This window comes from Carex rostrata, chromosome 9, assembly GCF_964058835.1.
Source record: "Carex rostrata chromosome 9, lpCarRost1.2, whole genome shotgun sequence".
Taxonomy (NCBI): domain Eukaryota; kingdom Viridiplantae; phylum Streptophyta; class Magnoliopsida; order Poales; family Cyperaceae; genus Carex; species Carex rostrata.
Window position 1 is genome coordinate 4,430,066 of NC_135926.1, and position 19,541 is coordinate 4,449,606.

Consider the following 19,541-nt stretch of genomic DNA (forward strand, 5'->3'; position numbering starts at 1 on the left):
ATTCAAATATGAACCGATAATATCTAATCTGTCTGCACTTCTAATATTCTGAATGTGTATATTCATAACAAATATAACATTAGCTTATTTTGAGGGAGGCAATGATACTATGCATATTAACAAGTTGCCAATTGATAACACGGATCAATATATAATATTCATATTACCATATATCCTCACTCTCTTGGTTTGTCTAAGAATACTAATTCATTCTTCCCTGAAGAGCCGGATTTCAGCGACTAACATTATCTATTGAGGGGTGGATCTACTGTAGCATAGGGGGGGGGGGGGGGGGGGTGCCTCCTTTGAATTTCGAGTTTTAGTGGTGATCTATTGGTACCGATCGACTTTGCCCCTCCCTGAAAATTTATTTGCCCCCCTCTAGATGTTTGATTTGTAATTCGGATTAAATTTAGTGTTAAAATCAAAATAAATTTCTTGAATTATGATTAGTAATATTAATTATAAGTTATAGGATCATAAATTATAAGTCAGGATATTGAAAAATATAAGTCAAAACGTCATTTTTTTTATCGAGTACTCAATTAGTTAATGAGTTTAAGTCCGATAAATTATTTAAACCCGATTCAATATTTTTTGCCCACAAAAATCCTAGGTCCACCCCTGTAATTCAGGAGTTTTTGAAACACATCCAAATCATCGGCTTCTCGTTTCTAGGTTGAAAAGTTCTCTTCCCGAGCACCTATTATTACAAACTATATTCTTTTCCAGAAATGCGGTGTAGAAATATGACATTTATTAATATTAATCACTTGGATGCTTATGGCACTCTTATTGGGTTTAGTCTCTTTCTTATCCTGTTATCTTGTTTACTATAACTCCTCATCATTCATTAATCATAACGTATTTCATTTTTGTCGTACATACTGAATTACTGAATATTATATTTTCTGAGCCTATCAACTTTTTTTTTTTAAGGTCAGTGACCTAACGGGCCACCAACGAACATAAACAATATGTACAAGGGAACAGCCAATTTTTATTTAAGTACTTATATATACTGATATACATCATGATCATGCAGGCTACCTGGGACAATCGAATATTGTTTATCGAGATTTATCGACAGCTCAAGGTAGCCCCAAGCTAGATTTAATTATCTCACTTTGTTCCTTTAACAACAAGCTCCCTTTCTCAAATTAGAAACAAATATATAACTTTCAATAGTAGTTTTTTTTTTTTTTTAAAAGGGCCCAATGGGCCTTACTTTTACAGTTTACTTGTGCTCGACCCAGCAATACCACGTCATTTATTTACTGTCTTACTGGTTGCTAACTTTTTTTAGGGAGAATTTCAAATATCTCCAAACTTCCAAACTTATGTATTTCTCTCTCTAAAATACATAACATCATATTTATTCTTCTAAATAAAAAAAACTCACAACTACTTATTTTATTTTCTATTAAAAGTCATTTAAATTTATAAATTATTCATTTTATCCCTATTAAAAAGATATTATGTAGCATGTTTTAGGAAAATATCAGTCTTCTAGTTAGTCAGTTTTTGAGAACAAATGAGCTATATTTTTACTTCTGATACATACATAGTGACTTATAGATGTATGTAAGCGTCAAAACTAGAAAAATGACACATTTGTCTTTTAAATTTATTTTCTCTCATTAATCATCCAAACACGAAGAGGTTAAATATGTTGATCTTCCTTTCTATTTCATTACATTCCCTTCTATTATTTACCTCCCATTCCTTCCTCTACTCTCCATCCAAACAGGCTGTAACAGTTTAACTCTCTTCATCTGTTCTTATTTACCCATTCAATTAATTAATCATTGTAAGATTTTATCTTTTCCTATTGTACCCTTGTGTGAGCCCTCTAATTAAACAGATCCCATTTAAGATATAGGAAAAATTATGTTCCGTGAGTAACTGCGTGCAATGATACATAAATAATTAACTTGTAAAATGCTAGTGTGGGCCCTCTGACCAACCACTAAAGGATCTTCAGTACATACTTTCTCATACTGGTATGTACCTGTTACTTATTGAATGTATATTTTTTGGATAATTATCATCTAGTATACAATTTGGTTTCTGAGCGGTGACAGAACGAGATATCATATTCCATTTGATATAGCATTATATGTGTTATTTGGTCTTGCAAGAGAAGCATTCGTTGTGTGAGAGAAAATTTTAGGTGGATGATTGATCACATACGAGGCGAAAAGTTTAACGTCGTCTCTTTCCCTGATAAAATACTCATATACACCGTTGCAAAATTGAAAAACTTTGAAATTAAAATCATGAGCAACATAGTAAAATTCTCGGTACATTCATGTCCTAAGTAATAAAATGCTGAATGAAACTTCAATTCTGACTCTTGATAATAATCATTTTGATGACATATTGCTTATATGGCATCAAGTTATCATTGATTTCATTTTTGTTGATTAAAAACCAAATTAGAATGTGAACTTCAATTTCTTTCATGGTGATTATAAACTGCAAAAAAAATGAAATATATAAAGCTGTATTGATTTTATGAAATTTCAAATCTTTTTTATTTCAAAAGCCTAATACGACTGACACACCCATAATAATTCAGTCCTAGTAAACAACCAAAAAATAAATAAAATAAAAAAGAATAACTACAAATTCTAAGTCTAACAACAAGAATAATTACAAATTCTAAGTCTCGGTACCAGTATTTTAGACCAATGCTCCACAAATATTCTCAACAGCGGCATAAATAACTCATTATTCATAGCTACACTACTTCTTTCAATGATCAATAACGTGGGGCCATGTCCTCAAAGCAAATTATTTCATTGCAACAAAATAAATTTGAAAGTATCCCCATCAGTAAAGAAAAATTGGCAATTAGTAAACCCTAAGTGTTTTCAGTAGTTGGAGGCTACCATGCTGTAGAGACTAACCATAATAGAACCAGACCAAGTAGGTGAACGAAAAGGCTTTTTCTTTACACCGTATTGTAGAGCAATAAAAATAACTTAATGGAGAAGAGAACAGGCTAGAGCGCAAGAGGAGGAGAGCAGTCAAAGATGTAGAAGGAGAAAAATAAGAGGCGTAGGAAATACAAGCAGCGCTGGAAAACAGGGACCAAAAACTTTCTTTAAGGGTATTTTTGTCTTTTTATATTTTAATCAGAGATGTAACTATGGTTAATTTCAGAATATAATGTTTAAATGGTAAAAAGGAAATAATTTTAGGAGTTCGGAGACAAATTAGATATATTCAAGACTTGAGGGTATATAGAAAATTAGAGAAGTCTTTAGAGGTATACCAAAAATTAATCCTTTATTTTTTAATAAGAATAAAATAGATACTTTCTACATATAAAATTAGTTTTAATAGAAAAGACAATATAATTGATAAATTCGTTTGCTTTTGAGATTTAAAAGGATGAATATGATATTATGAACTTTGGATGAGGACTTGCGTGATTTCAAAAAAATTTAGGGTAATAAATGAAATTTTGAATTTTTTTTTTCATGTCCATGTTTCCTTCTGCTTGCATTTAGTCTTCATATTTTACTCTATCTTATAACATTAGTGTCATTTCAGTCTATATAACACTAACTCCAAAACCTATCAAATTGAGTTCAAATGGTGAATCCAAACCGTTCAAATTGATCCACTTCATTAGTTGTGCGTTTACATGTAAAATTTATAAGTTTTTGAGTTTATTTGGTATCAAGTAAAGCGGTCAAATGTGTGATTTTTTAAGTTCATTTTAATACATTCATTTTTCAATTCAAAATCCAAATGGCCGATCCAAACCGTTCATCTTGTTCTCCATATTAATATGTGCTTGGAGACCAAATTTTACATTTTTCTGAATTTTTTTACTATTTATTAAGTATTTTACAAAATTGTTGATCCAACGGTGGCTTAACAAAACAGTAAAATCAGCAGCCACTGTTGGATCAACAATTTTGTAAAATACTTAATAAATAGTAAAAAAATTCAGAAAAATATAAAATTTGGTCTCCAAGCACATATTAATATGGAGAACAAGATGAACGGTTTGGATCGGTCATTTGGATTTTCAATTTTAGATTTATGGTCCAATGCACAAACCCCTCCATGCATTGCAATGCACCATAGCCCATCTCTCTCTCTCTATATATATATTTCCAGGCAACAACTTTTCAGTCCACATCAATAAGTCAACATTTGAAAATATTGCGCATCATCATATACTAGTATCATACCCGTGCGTTGCAACGGGACATATTATAAGAAAAAAAAAATATATCAATGAAAATAATAATTATCTAAAATTAAGACACATGTTAATAGAAAATTTATATGATTCTGTATTTTTAATAAATCGTGAATTCTGATAACAATTTGATGATGTGATGATTATTTATTTTTAAGTACCAATGATATCAAATAATAGCTCGATTCAAATCTAATATTAAATATCATACAACAATTCAATATCGACGTATAATGATATCAGAAAACATAAATAAAAAATGTTATCGTGTGTATGTATAGGATATATACACACACACTGACACACACATATTATAAGAGAAATATATATTCACACACACGTTCCAATTTATATTCTTCTTTATTTTCAATTTATATTATTCTTCTTCTTTGTTTCCAATTTAGAATACACACACACACACATTGATATATTATATATTGAAAATATATTCTAAATTGCCCACAGGAATATATATAGAAGTAAAGAAAGAGAAATAAGGAAATAAAAAAAATGATTTTCATCGTGATCCATATAGAAACGAAGAAGAAGTAAGGAAACAAAGAAATAAAAATATAAAAGGTGGAGTCTTCTTAATTGAAGAGGAGAAATATGGAAACAAAGATATAAGGAAATAGATAAATATATCGCTAAATTTCATATTTGTTCAATTTTAATTGTAACGTATTGTGTGGCAGCACATGTGGTGAGTATGTTTTTAACTAAAATTAAACTTCTACACATAAAATAGATGTATTTAATCAAAAGAAGACATATTATGTGATTGGAGGGCTGATATTTAATTTGAAATTTCATATTTCAATCTCATGGATCAGGACAACTATGTGCATAATATAAGAATGGAAATATATATATAGACTAGTATTATACCCGTGCGTTGCAACGGAGACATATTATAAGAAAAAAAAATATCAATGAAAATAATAATTATTCAAAAATTAAGACACATGTTAATATAAAATTTATATGATTATGTATTTTTAATTAACTTTAATCGTGATCTCTGATAACAATTTGATCATGTGATGATTCTTTATTTTTAAGTTCCAATGATATCAAATAATAGCTCGATTCAATTCTAAAATCAAATATCGCACAACAATTCAATATCGACATATAATATGATATCAAAAAATATAAATAAAAAGTGTTATCGTGTGTATGTATAGGATATATACCAGTATCATACCCGTGCATTGCAATGGGGACATATTATAAGAAACAAATATATCAATGAAAATAATAATTATCTAAAAATTAAAACACATGTTAATAAAAAATTTATATGATTCTGTATTTTTAATTAACTTTAATCGTGATCTCTAATAACAATTTGATGATGTGATGATTTTTTATTTTTAAGTATCAATGATATCAAATAATAGCTCGATTCGAATCTAATATCAAATATCATACAACAATTCAATATCAACATATAATATGATATCAAAAAACATAAATAAAAAGTGTTATCGTGTGTATGTATAGGATATATACACACACACATATTATAAGAAAAATATATATTCACACACACATTCTAATTTATATTCTTCTTTGTTTCCAATTTAGAACACACACACACACACACATTGATATATTCTATATCGGAAATATATTCTAAATTGTCCACACCAATATGTATAGAAACAAAGAAAGAGAAATAAGGAAATAAAAAAAAATGATTTCCATTGTGATCCGTATAGAAACGAAGAAATAAGGAAACAATAAATAAGAAAATGGAAAGTGGAGTCTTCTCAATTGAAGAGAAAAAAATATGGAAACAAAAAAAGGAAACAGATAAATATATCGCTAAATTTCAGAATTTATTCAATTTTAATTCTAACGTATCGTGTGGCAGCATATGTGGTGGGCATGTTTTTAACTAAATTTAGACTTCTATACATAAAATAGATGCATTTAATCAAAAGAAGACAATATGTAATTGGAGAGCTGAGATCAAATCCGAAGTTTCATCTCTCAATCGTAGCCGTTGGCAGATCGGACGCCCAACGTGCTTAATAATAGAATAGAGAAATAGAGATATATATAGAGAGAGAGACATGCTAATAAACAATCGATTGTTCCTGAGGCATGAAGCAATCAACTTTTTAGCCATTCAATTCTCTTTAAAAACCGCGTAGATCAGAAGATTAGATCCGAAAAATTTCACCCAAATTTGTAACACGGTCCATCTAGTAACTAGACCCTTCCAGTTGTGTATACCCTCCAAAACCCTGAGCGCGCTCTCTCTTTTCTCACGAACGCCCTCTCTCAGCGCGGCCTAGGCGATTTCTCTCCTCCCGCTCCTCTTCTCTCTCGGCGCGCATCGCTGCACCACCAATGAAACTCTAAACCCGCCTCCTCCCGCTCCTCTTCTCTGTCTCATGCATTTTCTTCCCCAATAGAAGGCCTTACTCCGCTCTCTTAGCCAAACCTAAATGGCACCCTAGGCGATTTCTCTCCGACTGCATGTTTAAGGTTTGGTTGCTTAAAATTTTTGATGTTTTTAGAAGAGAAATCATAAATCGCACTAAATATTTTAATAAAATTGGTGCCTCTTCAAACGGAGAAATCAGAAATCGTAAAAACAATTTTCTTTAACAAAATTGGTGTATGCCTTAGACAGATATATTTCACTTAATTCTGCCGTGGGAAATGCTAATATGCTACGTGTAGCATAGAGGGCCTCCGTGCAACGGTTCAATATTTGAGTTTTCAAAATATTAACGGTCAATCTGAACTGTTCAATATGATCTCCATATGAATATGTACTTGCAACAAAATTTTACATTTTTTAGAATTTTTTTAAATAGGTAGAAAATTCTGTACCATTCAGATCAAGTGATTTTTACCTATTTAAAAAAATAGTAAATATACTAACTAATATATAAAGTTAGTAACATATTTACAAAAAAAAATATTTTCCAAACTTTTATCTTTATTAAAACATATTATCAAAATAAAAAAATTAATACGCTGCTAATCCTACTCCTAATTATCTTATTAATTAAAATCTACATCGGATCCCTACCATCCAAACTAATCTCCCTGCAACCGGAGCACGGGAGTCGGAAACGAAAGGCGCGAGGGTTCTCTCAAAAGTGGGACCCGTATTTTGATTTGTTACCGGTTATACAATGCCTCCGTTATCATCAATTTATTTCTCCCCGATCCCTACCGTACGAATCAGGCCCAGGTACAGTACAGAACAGCACATCGTCCCTATCAGAATCCCATAAACAAAGCCTATAAAGAATCTTAATAAAGAAATAACAAAAACATCGCCGATAAAATACCGTGTCAGAATATACTGCTTTCCACGTCATCATCCATCACCTTTGCAGCTTTGCTACTGCGTTGCAACTTTCACACAGCACCATCTCCCCTCTGTCACTCACTAACACCCACAAACACAAATCTAATCCAACAGGTTCGGCGATGTTACTTTCAAGTTGTTTAAGGCGCAGGAGCCATCTCCGATCGGCGGTGGAGCTGATTCGCCGCGGTCTCGCCACCGCATCCCCGGTGGAAGCGGCTCCGCCTCCGTCCCTGCCGCCGTTCGACCACCAGCCAAGGCCTTACACTGGAATCTCTGGAGAAGAGGTCTTACATAAGCGGAGGACCTACCTTGGCCCTTCTCTCTTTCACTATTACCAGAACCCGGTGATTTATTGACGCTCTGAAGTTTGGCAAATTGAAAAGGCTTTTTGGAATTCAAATTAGATTAGAATTTGATATATATATTTTTAAAATAATTACAATGGAATTTCATGAACTAAATTATAAGCGTTTGGTTATAGGGTATGCTGGTTCCGTGAACTGACAAAGGTTCCTGTATTTGGTTAGAATTCGATCAAGTTATATTGGTAATTGATTTTATAGAGATATTAAATCTTAATCCAAAATCTAATTTAAATACCCTCTACAGTTATCTGAATTTTATATCTGATATATTACAAGATTTTCAGTCTGTTATAAAAACACTTTGTTGCTTGAATAAAGGTTTGATATGCTTTAATGTGCTCATAAATTTATTTATTTTTAATCAGTTGAACATAGTAGAAGGAAAGATGCAATACCTATATGATGAAGATGGAAAGAGGTACCTGGACTGTTTTGCTGGAATAGTGACAGTATCTTGCGGCCACTGCCATCCTGATATAGTCAAAGCCGTGGTACAACAGACAGAGCTTCTTCAGCATGCCACCACAATTTACTTGCATCATGCAATTGCCGAGTTTGCTGAAGCACTCGCCTCAAAAATGCCTGGAAATCTCAAGGTACGAGTTTAAATGGCGATACTACTGTTCTTTATTTTAGTGGTTTTTGCAAATCAAAGACTTTGCTTTGGGGTTTAAGAAATTACTGTTTTCCAATCTACTTTTGAATAATAAACAAGAGTCTGGTCTTTGTTTTTTTTTCTTTCATTGATTAACATATCTATTGTTTGAGTGATTTTATGTGTGGAAAAGGTATAATCTGTTAAGTAAATCTTGCAACCAAATTAATTTATTTTTAATAGTGAGCTGAAACCCACCAATTTCATTAGAAATCAAAATTATTCACAGAATCTGGTAATGCATTGGTACCTGTCCACCTGTGAAACAGTTTTACAGGGCAACTATAATTCATCAACCAACAAAAGTCCAGCTTTGCACAGCTCATAAAGAGAGCCTACTACAAACTACTACAGATAGAACAGTACCAGAAAATTTTAAAGATACAAAACAGAGTTTTTGATAAGATTGGGTATGGGTGCGTATGAGCTATTTATGAATAACTAGATATAATGGGAAGTTTAGGGAAATTATGAACTGCAAGCCTTCGTTTCTGCTCTTGGTTGCTATTTGTATTTGCACTTAACCGAAAAGAATATTACTGTTAGTTCCAAAAAAATTAGAAATGTAGGTTGTCTATATAAAAATTGTTGGGCTAAATTTGCAAAATGCCCTTGTTTTTCTTAGTTCAATTTTTTAAATTAAATGCAGGTTGTCTACTTCGTCAATTCTGGAACAGAGGCAAACGAATTAGCTACTTTGATGGCTCGGCTTTATACTGGTAACCTTGGTATGGTTGCCTTAAGGAATGCATATCACGGTGGCAGTGCAGGGACAATTGGCCTGACTGGTCTACAAACTTGGAAATACCCAATTCCTCAGGTTAGAATAGATTGATTTATTTTGAACTATTTAGTATAATTGGAATATTGTCAATTATATTACTTGCTTTCTTCTGTTTTCTAAGATTTTAAATGCACCATTTCGGTATGGTAATCATTCGATTGGTATTATTTTGGTCCTTATTTGTCACTTTGCTGTAAAGAAAATGACTGAAAATCCTACTCATTTTTTTTAATTGAAAGAATCATGCTATCAAACGATAGCAGCATACCATTTAGCATTTAATAAATTTGGTTTGAACGATGTTACAATTGAAGAATGATTGTAGAGATCATAACGTTACTCGTGGGATGTTTGAAAACCAAATTGGGACAACGAAAACTTCAGTAACGAAATGGGGGTATACTGGGGACCTCTCTTTGTAATTCAGTCTCTTTTAGTATCTATGATACTTGGCATATTTTGATGGAAAATATTATTTTCAAATTTTAACAGGGTGAAATCCACCATGTTATGAATCCAGACCCATATCGTGGTCCATTTGGATCTGATGCAGCTAGTTATGCTAAGGAGGTGGAAGAACACATCACATATGGCAGCTCTGGAAATATTGCTGGCTTTATTGCAGAGACGTTTCAGGTTTGAGTTATACTTTACATAAACTTATGAATATAAATGTTTAAGGCTTTATAAAACCTTTGCATAGACAAGTTCTTCAAATATTGTAGGTTCTGTGTCAAATTTTTGCATAAAATTATGAATATAAAAATTGTGATTATTGAGTCAATTGAAATGCTATAATGACAGGGGGTTGGAGGCGCAGTTGAGTTGGCTCCTGGCTACCTAAAATTGGTATATGATATTGTGCGCAAGGCAGGTGGTGTATGTATAGCTGACGAGGTACAAAGTGGTTTTGGCCGTACTGGGTCCCATTACTGGGGGTTCCAAACTCAAGATGTTGTACCTGACATAGTCACCATGGCAAAGGTTATCGTTTTTCTTGTTACAGTTTTCTTGCTGATATGTATTGGAAATTTGGAATCATTTCACTATTGGTTTTTGTGACAGGGGATTGGAAATGGTCTACCATTAGGGGCAGTAGTTACCACACCAGAAATTGCACAGGTTATGTCTCAGAAGATTCAGTTTAACACCTATGGGGGAAATCCTGTTTGCTCTGCTGGTGGACTGGCTGTGCTTAATGTGATAGACAAGGAGAAGCGTCAAGAGCACTGTGCTGATGTTGGGTCACACTTGGTAGAGAGGTTGAGAGATCTTCAACAGAAGCATGAGAGTAATTCGTTTTGTTCTTTTGCCTTCCTTCCTGTTGGAAATCTCTCAATATATTCCTTACATGCTTATTACACTATTAGATAACAATTTTTGTTTTCTTCCTTTTATCCTGTTGATCCAGTTATAGGAGACGTTAGGGGCAGAGGGTTAATGTTGGGTGTTGAACTTGTGACTGATAGAAAGGACAAAACACCAGCAAAAGCTGAGACAGGAGTTATGTTTGAGAAGCTCAAAGGTTATTTTTTTCTAATTGTAAATTATACATACAGCAATCTCTGATTTAGTGACTGAATATATATATGTATATCCATCTTAGCAGATTTAGGAGTGCTAGTTGGAAAAGGTGGACTGCATGGTAATGTGTTCAGGATAAAACCACCAATGTGTTTAACCAAGGCTGATGCAGGTTCGATTATACATCACTACATATGTTTATGCTATCAGTTGATCAGATATGCTCAATTTGAAGAAGTTCATTTTTTTTTTTTTTTTTTTACAGATTTCCTCGTTGATGCTATGGACTATACAATGTCAGGATTTTGATGTGGCAACTTCCAGCAATCTAGTCAACTGTTCATAGAATCTGCCATCAGATAGTTTCAAAACAAAATAATTGTCATTTAAATTTGGAAATTGTTACTTGCTTCAAGTGGGGGAGTAGTCTTTGTGAAGATTTAGACTGATGAATAATTTATGAGGTGTTGCAATTTGATGCCTTTTAATTAGTCATGTAATTGGCTTGTTAGCTTTTGAAATTAGTGGGAACTTGTTATGTTTATGGAATTGCATCCTGTTTTTCTGAATAATATGATCTTAATTCTGTGATCTGAATATTGCCCATTGCTTTCTCATTGTCAATCTTATATGTAGTTGGCTTATTGTTGATTTTGGTTATAAACTTATAATATGGATCCTGTTTGTAGTGTATAGCTAAACAACTAGTCCCTAGGATTTGATCGTCCCAGTTTTTCGTTTTTCAGACAAAGCTGAAATGCAGCTTCACGGGCTCAGCAGCAGGAAGGAAAACAATAAAACAGGAAATGGAAAAATAGATGCTAATATAAATTTGTTCTAGATAATTCTGTCCTTAATTAATTGGAGAAGACCACCGGGTCCATCGGAAGTCGGGAAAAAAAATTTAGGATACACCAGGCCCAAAAAAGCCCATACTTCGGCCTTTTACGAATTGTGGTTTGGTTTACACGGACCGTCCGGTTCATGCCTGGCCGCCGAATTTCGCTATTTTTTATTTATTTTTTCTTTTTTTCCCTCTCTTCGGCTTTCGGTCTCCATTCCAGCTTCTTTGAGCTATTAGCACTTGCTGTGTCATGGTCACCCTGACTGAAAAACCCTAACCCTAAAACCCTACTATTAGTGGGAGGAGCTCTGCTGATGCGAACCGGCGTTCTCCTGGTTCGGTAGCACACACAGGAGGAAAGGAAGATAATGGCTTCGACCTCTTCGCTTTCGCCGTGCGGTAAATAAGTCCCTCTATACTTTGCTTCCGGCCCCCCTTATTCTCTTCCGTGAAGTTCGTTCTTTACTCGCATTAATCGGTTTACTAGCTATGTTTTATTCATTTAAAGCTCGAATTAATTTGGATCTGTCTGCTGACTATGGAACTGTTTCTGCTTGTTTTTTTTTCCCACCGATAATTTATAGAAACTCTTCCGCTTGTGATATCATTGAGCTGAAATGTTGTCTTACATGCAACTTGGTTATATTAATGAGCTAGGAACGTAATATTTCATTCTGTTGTTTTCCTCAGGATGATTTTTATATCCTTTTAGCTCGAGCAAATAAAAGACTAACTTTACAAAATCATGCTTTAGTAATTTGGTATCAGCTTGTGGTGTTCTGTGAATTTTCTTTTTACTTATCTTAATTATTGTCAATTATTGTATACTTGTTTCCAATTCCTAATTTACTTTCTAAACTAAATCCAGGGGCAACCCACAAAATTGAAGGAAGTAAAAGAAGCAATTCCTATTCTTCCTGCTGTGCTGACAGATTGTCAATATATGGAGATTCCTCCTCACCAACTTTGAATTCTACAGATTACTACACTGTACCATCCCTTGAAGAGTTATGTAGAAAGGAGCACATTGACCCTGGGTATTGTAGCCAAGTCCCTGATTTTGAAATTGGGAGAGTTGCTTATGGGCGTATTAGATTTATGGGATGCACTGACATTAGGTGGATAAATTTGGATGAAACCGTGAAATTTAGTTATAATTCTGTAACGGTCTATAAAGATGAGGTTAACAAGCCACCATTAGGCCACGGTCTTAACAAACCGGCTGAGGTGACCTTAATTTTACACCCACGATTACAAACTTCTTCTGATTCAGAGTGCCTAGATCTCGAAAACAAATTAAAAGCTTGCAACGAAAAACAAGGTGCCCGTTTCATTTCTTTTGACCCTTTAAATGGCGAATGGAGGTTTATGGTTGACCATTTTAGTCGATTCGGGCTAGATGATTTGGATGAAGATGAAGAAGATGAAGATATGGACAATTTTCAGACCAGACCCATTTCGATTGTAAATGACCCGATAAGTAATGACGGGTATGGATCTGAACTATCTCATTCGCTCCCTGCTAATCTCAGGCTCGACCCTGTCAAAATGCAAGAAACCCGGATGCTAATGTTGTCAGATTTGGATGAAGAAGAGGATTTTAGGTCTCCATTGACCCAACTACCATCAAACCGTAAATATAATCTTAACCCTGCTACTGGCCGGAAAAAGGCTTTAGATTCATTCTCTCCAACTGTAAAAGGCAAAGGCCTAGCATTTGGCTCTCCTGTTAAGGGTTTGGCTCAACAGTCAAAAGAAAATTTCTTCAGCCCCTCTACAAGCAAATCACCAACACAGCCTTTGTTAGAGTACAATGTTGGCAAGTCAGATCTCAGCCCATCTAGCAGCATTCTTCTGACCGGCCAGAACAAGGGTCCACCTATGAGGCTTTCCAAAGTTGTTGGGTTCAAATTGGAGGAAGAACATTTGCATGAAACTCCAGTTTCCTGTAATACACTCACGAATTGCGTGGTTGATGCAGCCTTATTCATGGGCCAGTCATTCCGGGTTGGTTGGGGGCCCAATGGGCTTTTGCTCCACTCTGGTTGCCCAATTCGAGACCAAGGATGGAGCTTATCTTCTGTTATCCACATAGAGAGAGTTGCTTCAGATCGTGCTGCTAGAGATAAAAACGGGGTGATCAATAAAGAGCTTGTGGATCTTTGTTTCTCGTCTCCAATGGAGTTTCACAAATCGCTTCCCCATGAGTTCGAAGAGATTGAGTCTGGGTCCCATAAGCTGACCCTATATAAGGTTGTTGCTGACCGATCCATGCTGCAGTTCATTTGCCGAAGTTATGTTGAAATATTAGAAAAACAACATGGGGTTAATGACTTTCCAAATTCTTCCCGCACACACATGGTGCATACCATCTCGGTTTGGGAGTTGATTAGGGTTCTTTTTTTTGAAGGGGACACAACAAACACCCAACATGATCTTACTGACGATGACATGGTTTTGGATGCTGGTACAAGAGGTGGGCCCCATGAGCCAGATGAAGAGGCACTCCCTTTTGCACACAGAGCTGGGTTCAGTTATTGGCTGCAGGAAAGTGTGGTAAACCGGGTCGATGAAGATATTAATTGTTTGGCTGATAATAGTTATCTGGAACAGATTCTTGTGCTATTGACAGGGCGCCAACTGGACCAGGCAGTTGAGCTGGCAGTTTCACGAGGGGACGTCCGGCTGGGGATCTTAATCAGCCAGGCTGGGGGCTCTATAATCAATCGCTCTGACATATCTCAGCAGCTCGATCTCTGGAGAATTAACGGGCTCGATTTCGACCTGATTGAGCAGGACCGGCTAAAGATCTATGAATTACTCAGTGGTAATGTACACACTGCATTGCAGGACCAGTCTATTGACTGGAAGCGGTACCTTGGTTTGATCTTGTGGTATAAACTGGCGCCAGATACAACCATGCCGGTTGTCATAAACACATATCAGCAACTCCTGAATGAAGGGAAGGTCCCATACCCTGTACCAGTCTACATAGATGAGGGACCATTGGATGAGGGACCTATCACAGAGGAACGCTTCGATATGCTATATTATCTAATGCTTCTTCATGCCAACAATGAAGAAGAAGGGTTAGATGACTTAGTTAAGGCCATGTTAAGTGCCTTGTCATCTTCACATGACCCACTTGACCACCACATGATATGGCATCAGAGGTCAGTTTTGGAAGCAATTGGCGCTGTTGAATCTACTGATCTTCATCTGTTGGATATGAGCTTTGTTAACCAGTTGTTGGGCCTCGGTCTGTGCCACTGGGCCATCTATGTGGTGATGCATATGCCTTGTGTTCCAAGTGCACCATACTTGCATGAGAAGGTTGTACGTGAGGTACTTCTGCAGCATGTTGAGTTGTGGAGTAGAGATGAGATGCAAAGAAAGTTTCTTGAAGAACATGGTGTGCCATCAGAATGGATGCACGAGGCCTTGGTGAGAGTCAGATTTCATGTATTTTGTTAGTGGATACATTTTTCAGAACAACACCTACTATTATGCTATTATTAGAAGAAAAGACCCATTGTTTTCAATTTTGTGAGTAACACCATTAAACCCATTTTTAACTGTGTAAGGTATTGTGATGAAATACCCTTTTATGCCTAGAAACTTTTTACTTGCACAGAATCGTAGTTATTTCAATTTTCTTCATAAATGATTGCTTTATGGATGGAATTTTAGAAAAAATGAGAAAATAAATAAAAGAAAGGAACATATTGGAAGGGTAGGAACTTAATTTCTAGGATAAAGTATCTAGTGGCTTAATATATGAGGTCTCATGGGTCGAAGTTATGTTGAAATTATTAAGTAAATGGCATAGTGGTCGTCTTTTTCTTTTTTTCTTTTTTCTAGGGCACCAGCAAGTGTTGATATTATTTATGACGTTTTCTCTAAATTCCACAGTAAGGGGTTCATTTTTATATAGTTCTTTTTCTTTTTGCAAATGCAGGCAAACATGAGGTCCTGAAAAAAGAATATCATTTATTCAAAGGCTTCACCTTTTTTGTTGATTTGACTATTTTCTAGTATTTTTAATGTCCACTCTCTGTTGATTCTTTATGCAGGCGATATACTACGAGTATAATGGAGACAAACAGAGAGCTCTCGAGAATTACATTGGGTGTGCAAACTGGCGAAGGGCCCACAGTATATTCATGACGTCAATTGCTCATGCTTTGTTTTTGAATGGTAAGTGCTTCTGACCTACTACTTGGTTTCAGCCAGTCAGGTACACTGCCAATGGCAGTTGTCCATAAACAAAAAATAAAAAAAATGTCTGCTTTTATCTGAAATTTGGGCATCTTCTGTTATTTTTCAGGAAAACACTCAGAAATATGGAGAATTACAAGTTCAATGGAGGCATACAAGGATGAAATTTCAGACTGGGATTTAGGTGCTGGTATTTATTTGGATTTCTATGATTTGAGGAGTTCAATGAAAGAAGAGGTTATCATGAGTGACACGGTATGAACCCTTTTAAGGTCAATTTTATCTATTTTTTATGTTTTTGACTGTCAAAATCTTTTCCCAAAGTTTTCGAACAACTGTTATGTTCTTTTTTTTACAGGACCTGCTTGAGAAGAGAAAAGAAGCATGTAAGAGCCTTTTTGACCGCCTAAATGACTCTTTGATTGTTTGGGGAGCTAGATTTCCTGTTGAAGCAAGGTAATTGTTAAACTCTGCAAACCAGTTTAAAAATTTAACCATAGTAATAATGAGGGTACATGGCAAATATCTTATTAGTTCTTCACTTTCATTAGTTAATGATGTATGAGAATTTAATTATATCCTAAAATGCGGAGATTCAACAAGCAAAGATGATCCACAGAGCCAATAATATTGTCATCTTTCATGGCATTTTTTACCACCGAATATGTTGAGTTGTCTATAATTGTCATTAGTATCATTATTCTCACTATTATCTTTGCCATTATAAATAATGATCATATGATGAGCCGTGGCGTCACAATTACTTATTTTCATCATCATCATTGACCTTCATATATATTTTTTTTGGTTGTGCTTTGTTCTTTGCAAATTATTCTACCTAGTGCAATACTTGACAATAATAACAAATTAGTGCTTAAGTGTAACATAACATTTGTTTTCCTATATCACAAGGAGATCAATATTGAACTCATTTTAGTAACACGAGCTCTTAAATTTGGCAGGGCAACATATTCCAAAATGGCAGAGGAACTGAACAGTCTCCTGGTGTCAACACCTGCTGAGAACTCCACACCAGACGTACAAATGAGCTGCTTCGATACCATGCTTGGGGCCCCTTTGCCAGAAGACCAGCGCTCAGCTCACTTGCAAGAAGCCATCTCTGTTTTCACTTACCTCCTCTCTGATGACTCAGGACCTTAGAGACCAGCTGCTTTTGGAAGTTTGTACAAGTTGAATTTTGTTCTTTTTTTCTTTTTACTGTAAGCATCATCAATTTCAATTTGCTTAACTTTGGTTTGCTAGGTGGTTCAGTTTGTGAAGTTATCAGCATTTTTAGTGTTGTGGTAGAAGGAAATTGAAACATACTTCGGTTAAAGCTGGCACACAAACTTTTCTTTTCTGTTTATTTTGGCTGTTTGTCACTTGGCTCACATCACAACCTAGGTGTTGAAACTTTAATTCGAAAACTCAAAATTTTCAATTCAATAATTTTCTTGAACTTTCCATTTGTGATATTTGAAAATTAGAGGGTTAAATATAATATATATTTCTTTAATGGTGAGTTATTTTGTTAATTACCACTTATTATTTAATTAATGACTTTTAACGTTGCACCTATCATCTTCATGATGCATTTCTATTTTCATTTTATTATCCTCATTAATCAATGTTAAACCACAGGAAACCGTTTAATCTATTTGATTATTCATTCGTTTTAATGACCTTTCAGTAAGGGCATCTTTTGGAGACGTTTATTTTCTACTTTCAATTCTGATTATACTCTCTCATGATATATATATATATATAATACCCTTTTCCTTGTCTTATCCCAAGACAGAGAGTAATGCAAATCCTTTATTCCATCCGATCTAGATTCCGAAAACAAAATAATCTCTCCACAGAATATCTCTGTTTGTATATGAGAAAATTTTTTATTCTCTCACACAATATATTTCTCTAATATGTTTCAAATTTGATTAATTCTAATCTATACTGGTTATTGAGGAGTTGTTGTCAATTACTTTCTTGACGTGTCTAAAGAGCAATAATTTCAAATTATTTTGATTGTGATTTTATCTTGCACGATAAGACGGGATATGTTTAAGAATAATATCTTGTACATAATCTGAATATTATATTTTCAACTTGATTTATTTTATTTAACTATCCAAATTGCTCCGAAATTTATCCCAAGCCCCAGCAATCTGAATTCTTAGCTATGATAGCAATCCAGCAATCTGAATTCCTAGCTATGATAGCAAACCTTGTTTCGATACGGAATAGGAAAGGAAGTTTTGAAGCCTAAACCATATTGAAAAGGTTTGGAAAATGATACCATTCAAAGGCTACAAGATCGTTGTTAACTTGGTGACGGTATCTATTTTTGGGTAAGATGATGCAACCGACACGCCTTAATATGTAAGCAAGTCAATCTGTACGACTTTTTCAACATATCGGCAGCAAGTGAAATACTATAGTAAATGATGAAAAATCAACGAATTCGATTGCAGAAAGAAAGGGCTGACACAATACGCGATTGTATAAGTTCCTTCTTCTTGTTTTTTTTTTTTTTTTCTCAAGTAACAGCGCTAGAGTTTTTTTTTTTGTCCTTGGAATTTTCTAATTTTTTAAAACAAATTGCCTAGGCTTTTGTTCCATTTAATATCTGTGAAGGTCTGAAGGACTAACCATCTGAATTTCAAACTATGACATTCCGTTCAAAAAGTGTTGCATTTTGTCAATGGACCAAAGGTTGGTTCAGCCTAGGCTTTTTCTTATTCCTCGTTTTGTCAAAATTGAGATTCAGTACAGCGTACTGCTCGGAGGTCATATAGAATATATAATCAATATTATTCAGTAAATATACTTCTAGCGAATAAAGGAACTTACGTTGAAGTTCTTAATATCCACATATTAAATTTGAAACCAATTTCTTTTTACAAGATTCACAAAAACAAAGATAAATCAGGGACCATACCATAGAAAAATTCCGAGGGTCCAAAGCAGTGTTGTAAATAACGCTATGTGGTTGTCGGATGGACAGGATACCGTCAAGTGATTAATCAGGAATAATCATATATAATTAGCTATAATCGAAAATAATTGGCCGATTAGTCAGAAAAATCCATGACAGTTTAGTCACCGCCAATGACTAATCGGCCTAAAAGACGTTTTTTACAACACTGGTCCAAAGAAGAGATAACAAATTCGTCCAATTCTGCTAAAAATAATAATTCAAAATTGATTTTAAAAATAATAACAAAAATATCCTCTAATTTTAAAATTTTCAAAAAATGCCTGACACTTTGGGGTGATTAGCTATGTTGTTGTTGTTTTTTTTTTTTTTTTTTTTTTTTTATAGAGATTGTTTAGTATGTATAGAATGATTTCCGTCTCAGTGCTTCTATGATTTCTATTCTATTTTATCTCTTTTTAGATACTCTTATTGTTTGATTTTGGTCTATATTGGTCTTGTAGTAAATCTGATATAATCTGAATTCAAATCCATTAAGAATAAGTGAATAAATAAATATTATTTGAGTTATTTTAAAGCTAAATATATCACGTACATTCAATTTGAAATCCGAATATATTTATCTAAAATAACTCAAACTAAGAGGAGACTAAC

At 34.4% G+C, this 19,541-nt stretch overlaps 2 protein-coding genes across 3 annotated transcripts; both read left to right on the top strand.

Annotated features, from left to right (window-relative positions):
- Positions 1-7,592: 7,592 nt before the first annotated feature.
- Positions 7,593-11,483, top strand: LOC144559511 (alanine--glyoxylate aminotransferase 2 homolog 1, mitochondrial-like). The gene is made up of 9 exons (XM_078308551.1): positions 7,593-7,906; positions 8,293-8,523; positions 9,232-9,402; positions 9,859-10,002; positions 10,171-10,350; positions 10,432-10,657; positions 10,778-10,891; positions 10,976-11,062; positions 11,156-11,483. Exons 1-9 carry the CDS (start codon positions 7,682-7,684, stop codon positions 11,197-11,199), a joined length of 1,422 nt encoding a protein of 473 aa, XP_078164677.1. The 5' UTR covers positions 7,593-7,681; the 3' UTR covers positions 11,200-11,483.
- Positions 11,484-11,887: 404 nt separating this feature from the next.
- Positions 11,888-17,418, top strand: SAR3 (SUPPRESSOR OF AUXIN RESISTANCE 3). 2 transcript variants are annotated; one of them, XM_078307806.1, is made up of 7 exons: positions 11,888-12,133; positions 12,603-15,178; positions 15,808-15,931; positions 16,062-16,207; positions 16,311-16,408; positions 16,915-17,132; positions 17,216-17,318. In XM_078307806.1, exons 1-6 carry the CDS (start codon positions 12,103-12,105, stop codon positions 17,111-17,113), a joined length of 3,174 nt encoding a protein of 1,057 aa, XP_078163932.1. In that variant the 5' UTR covers positions 11,888-12,102; the 3' UTR covers positions 17,114-17,132; positions 17,216-17,318. The 2 variants fall into 2 exon arrangements, with proteins under 2 accessions (XP_078163932.1, XP_078163931.1); XM_078307805.1 differs by having other exon boundaries at positions 16,915-17,418.
- The last annotated feature ends 2,123 nt before the right edge of the window (positions 17,419-19,541 follow it).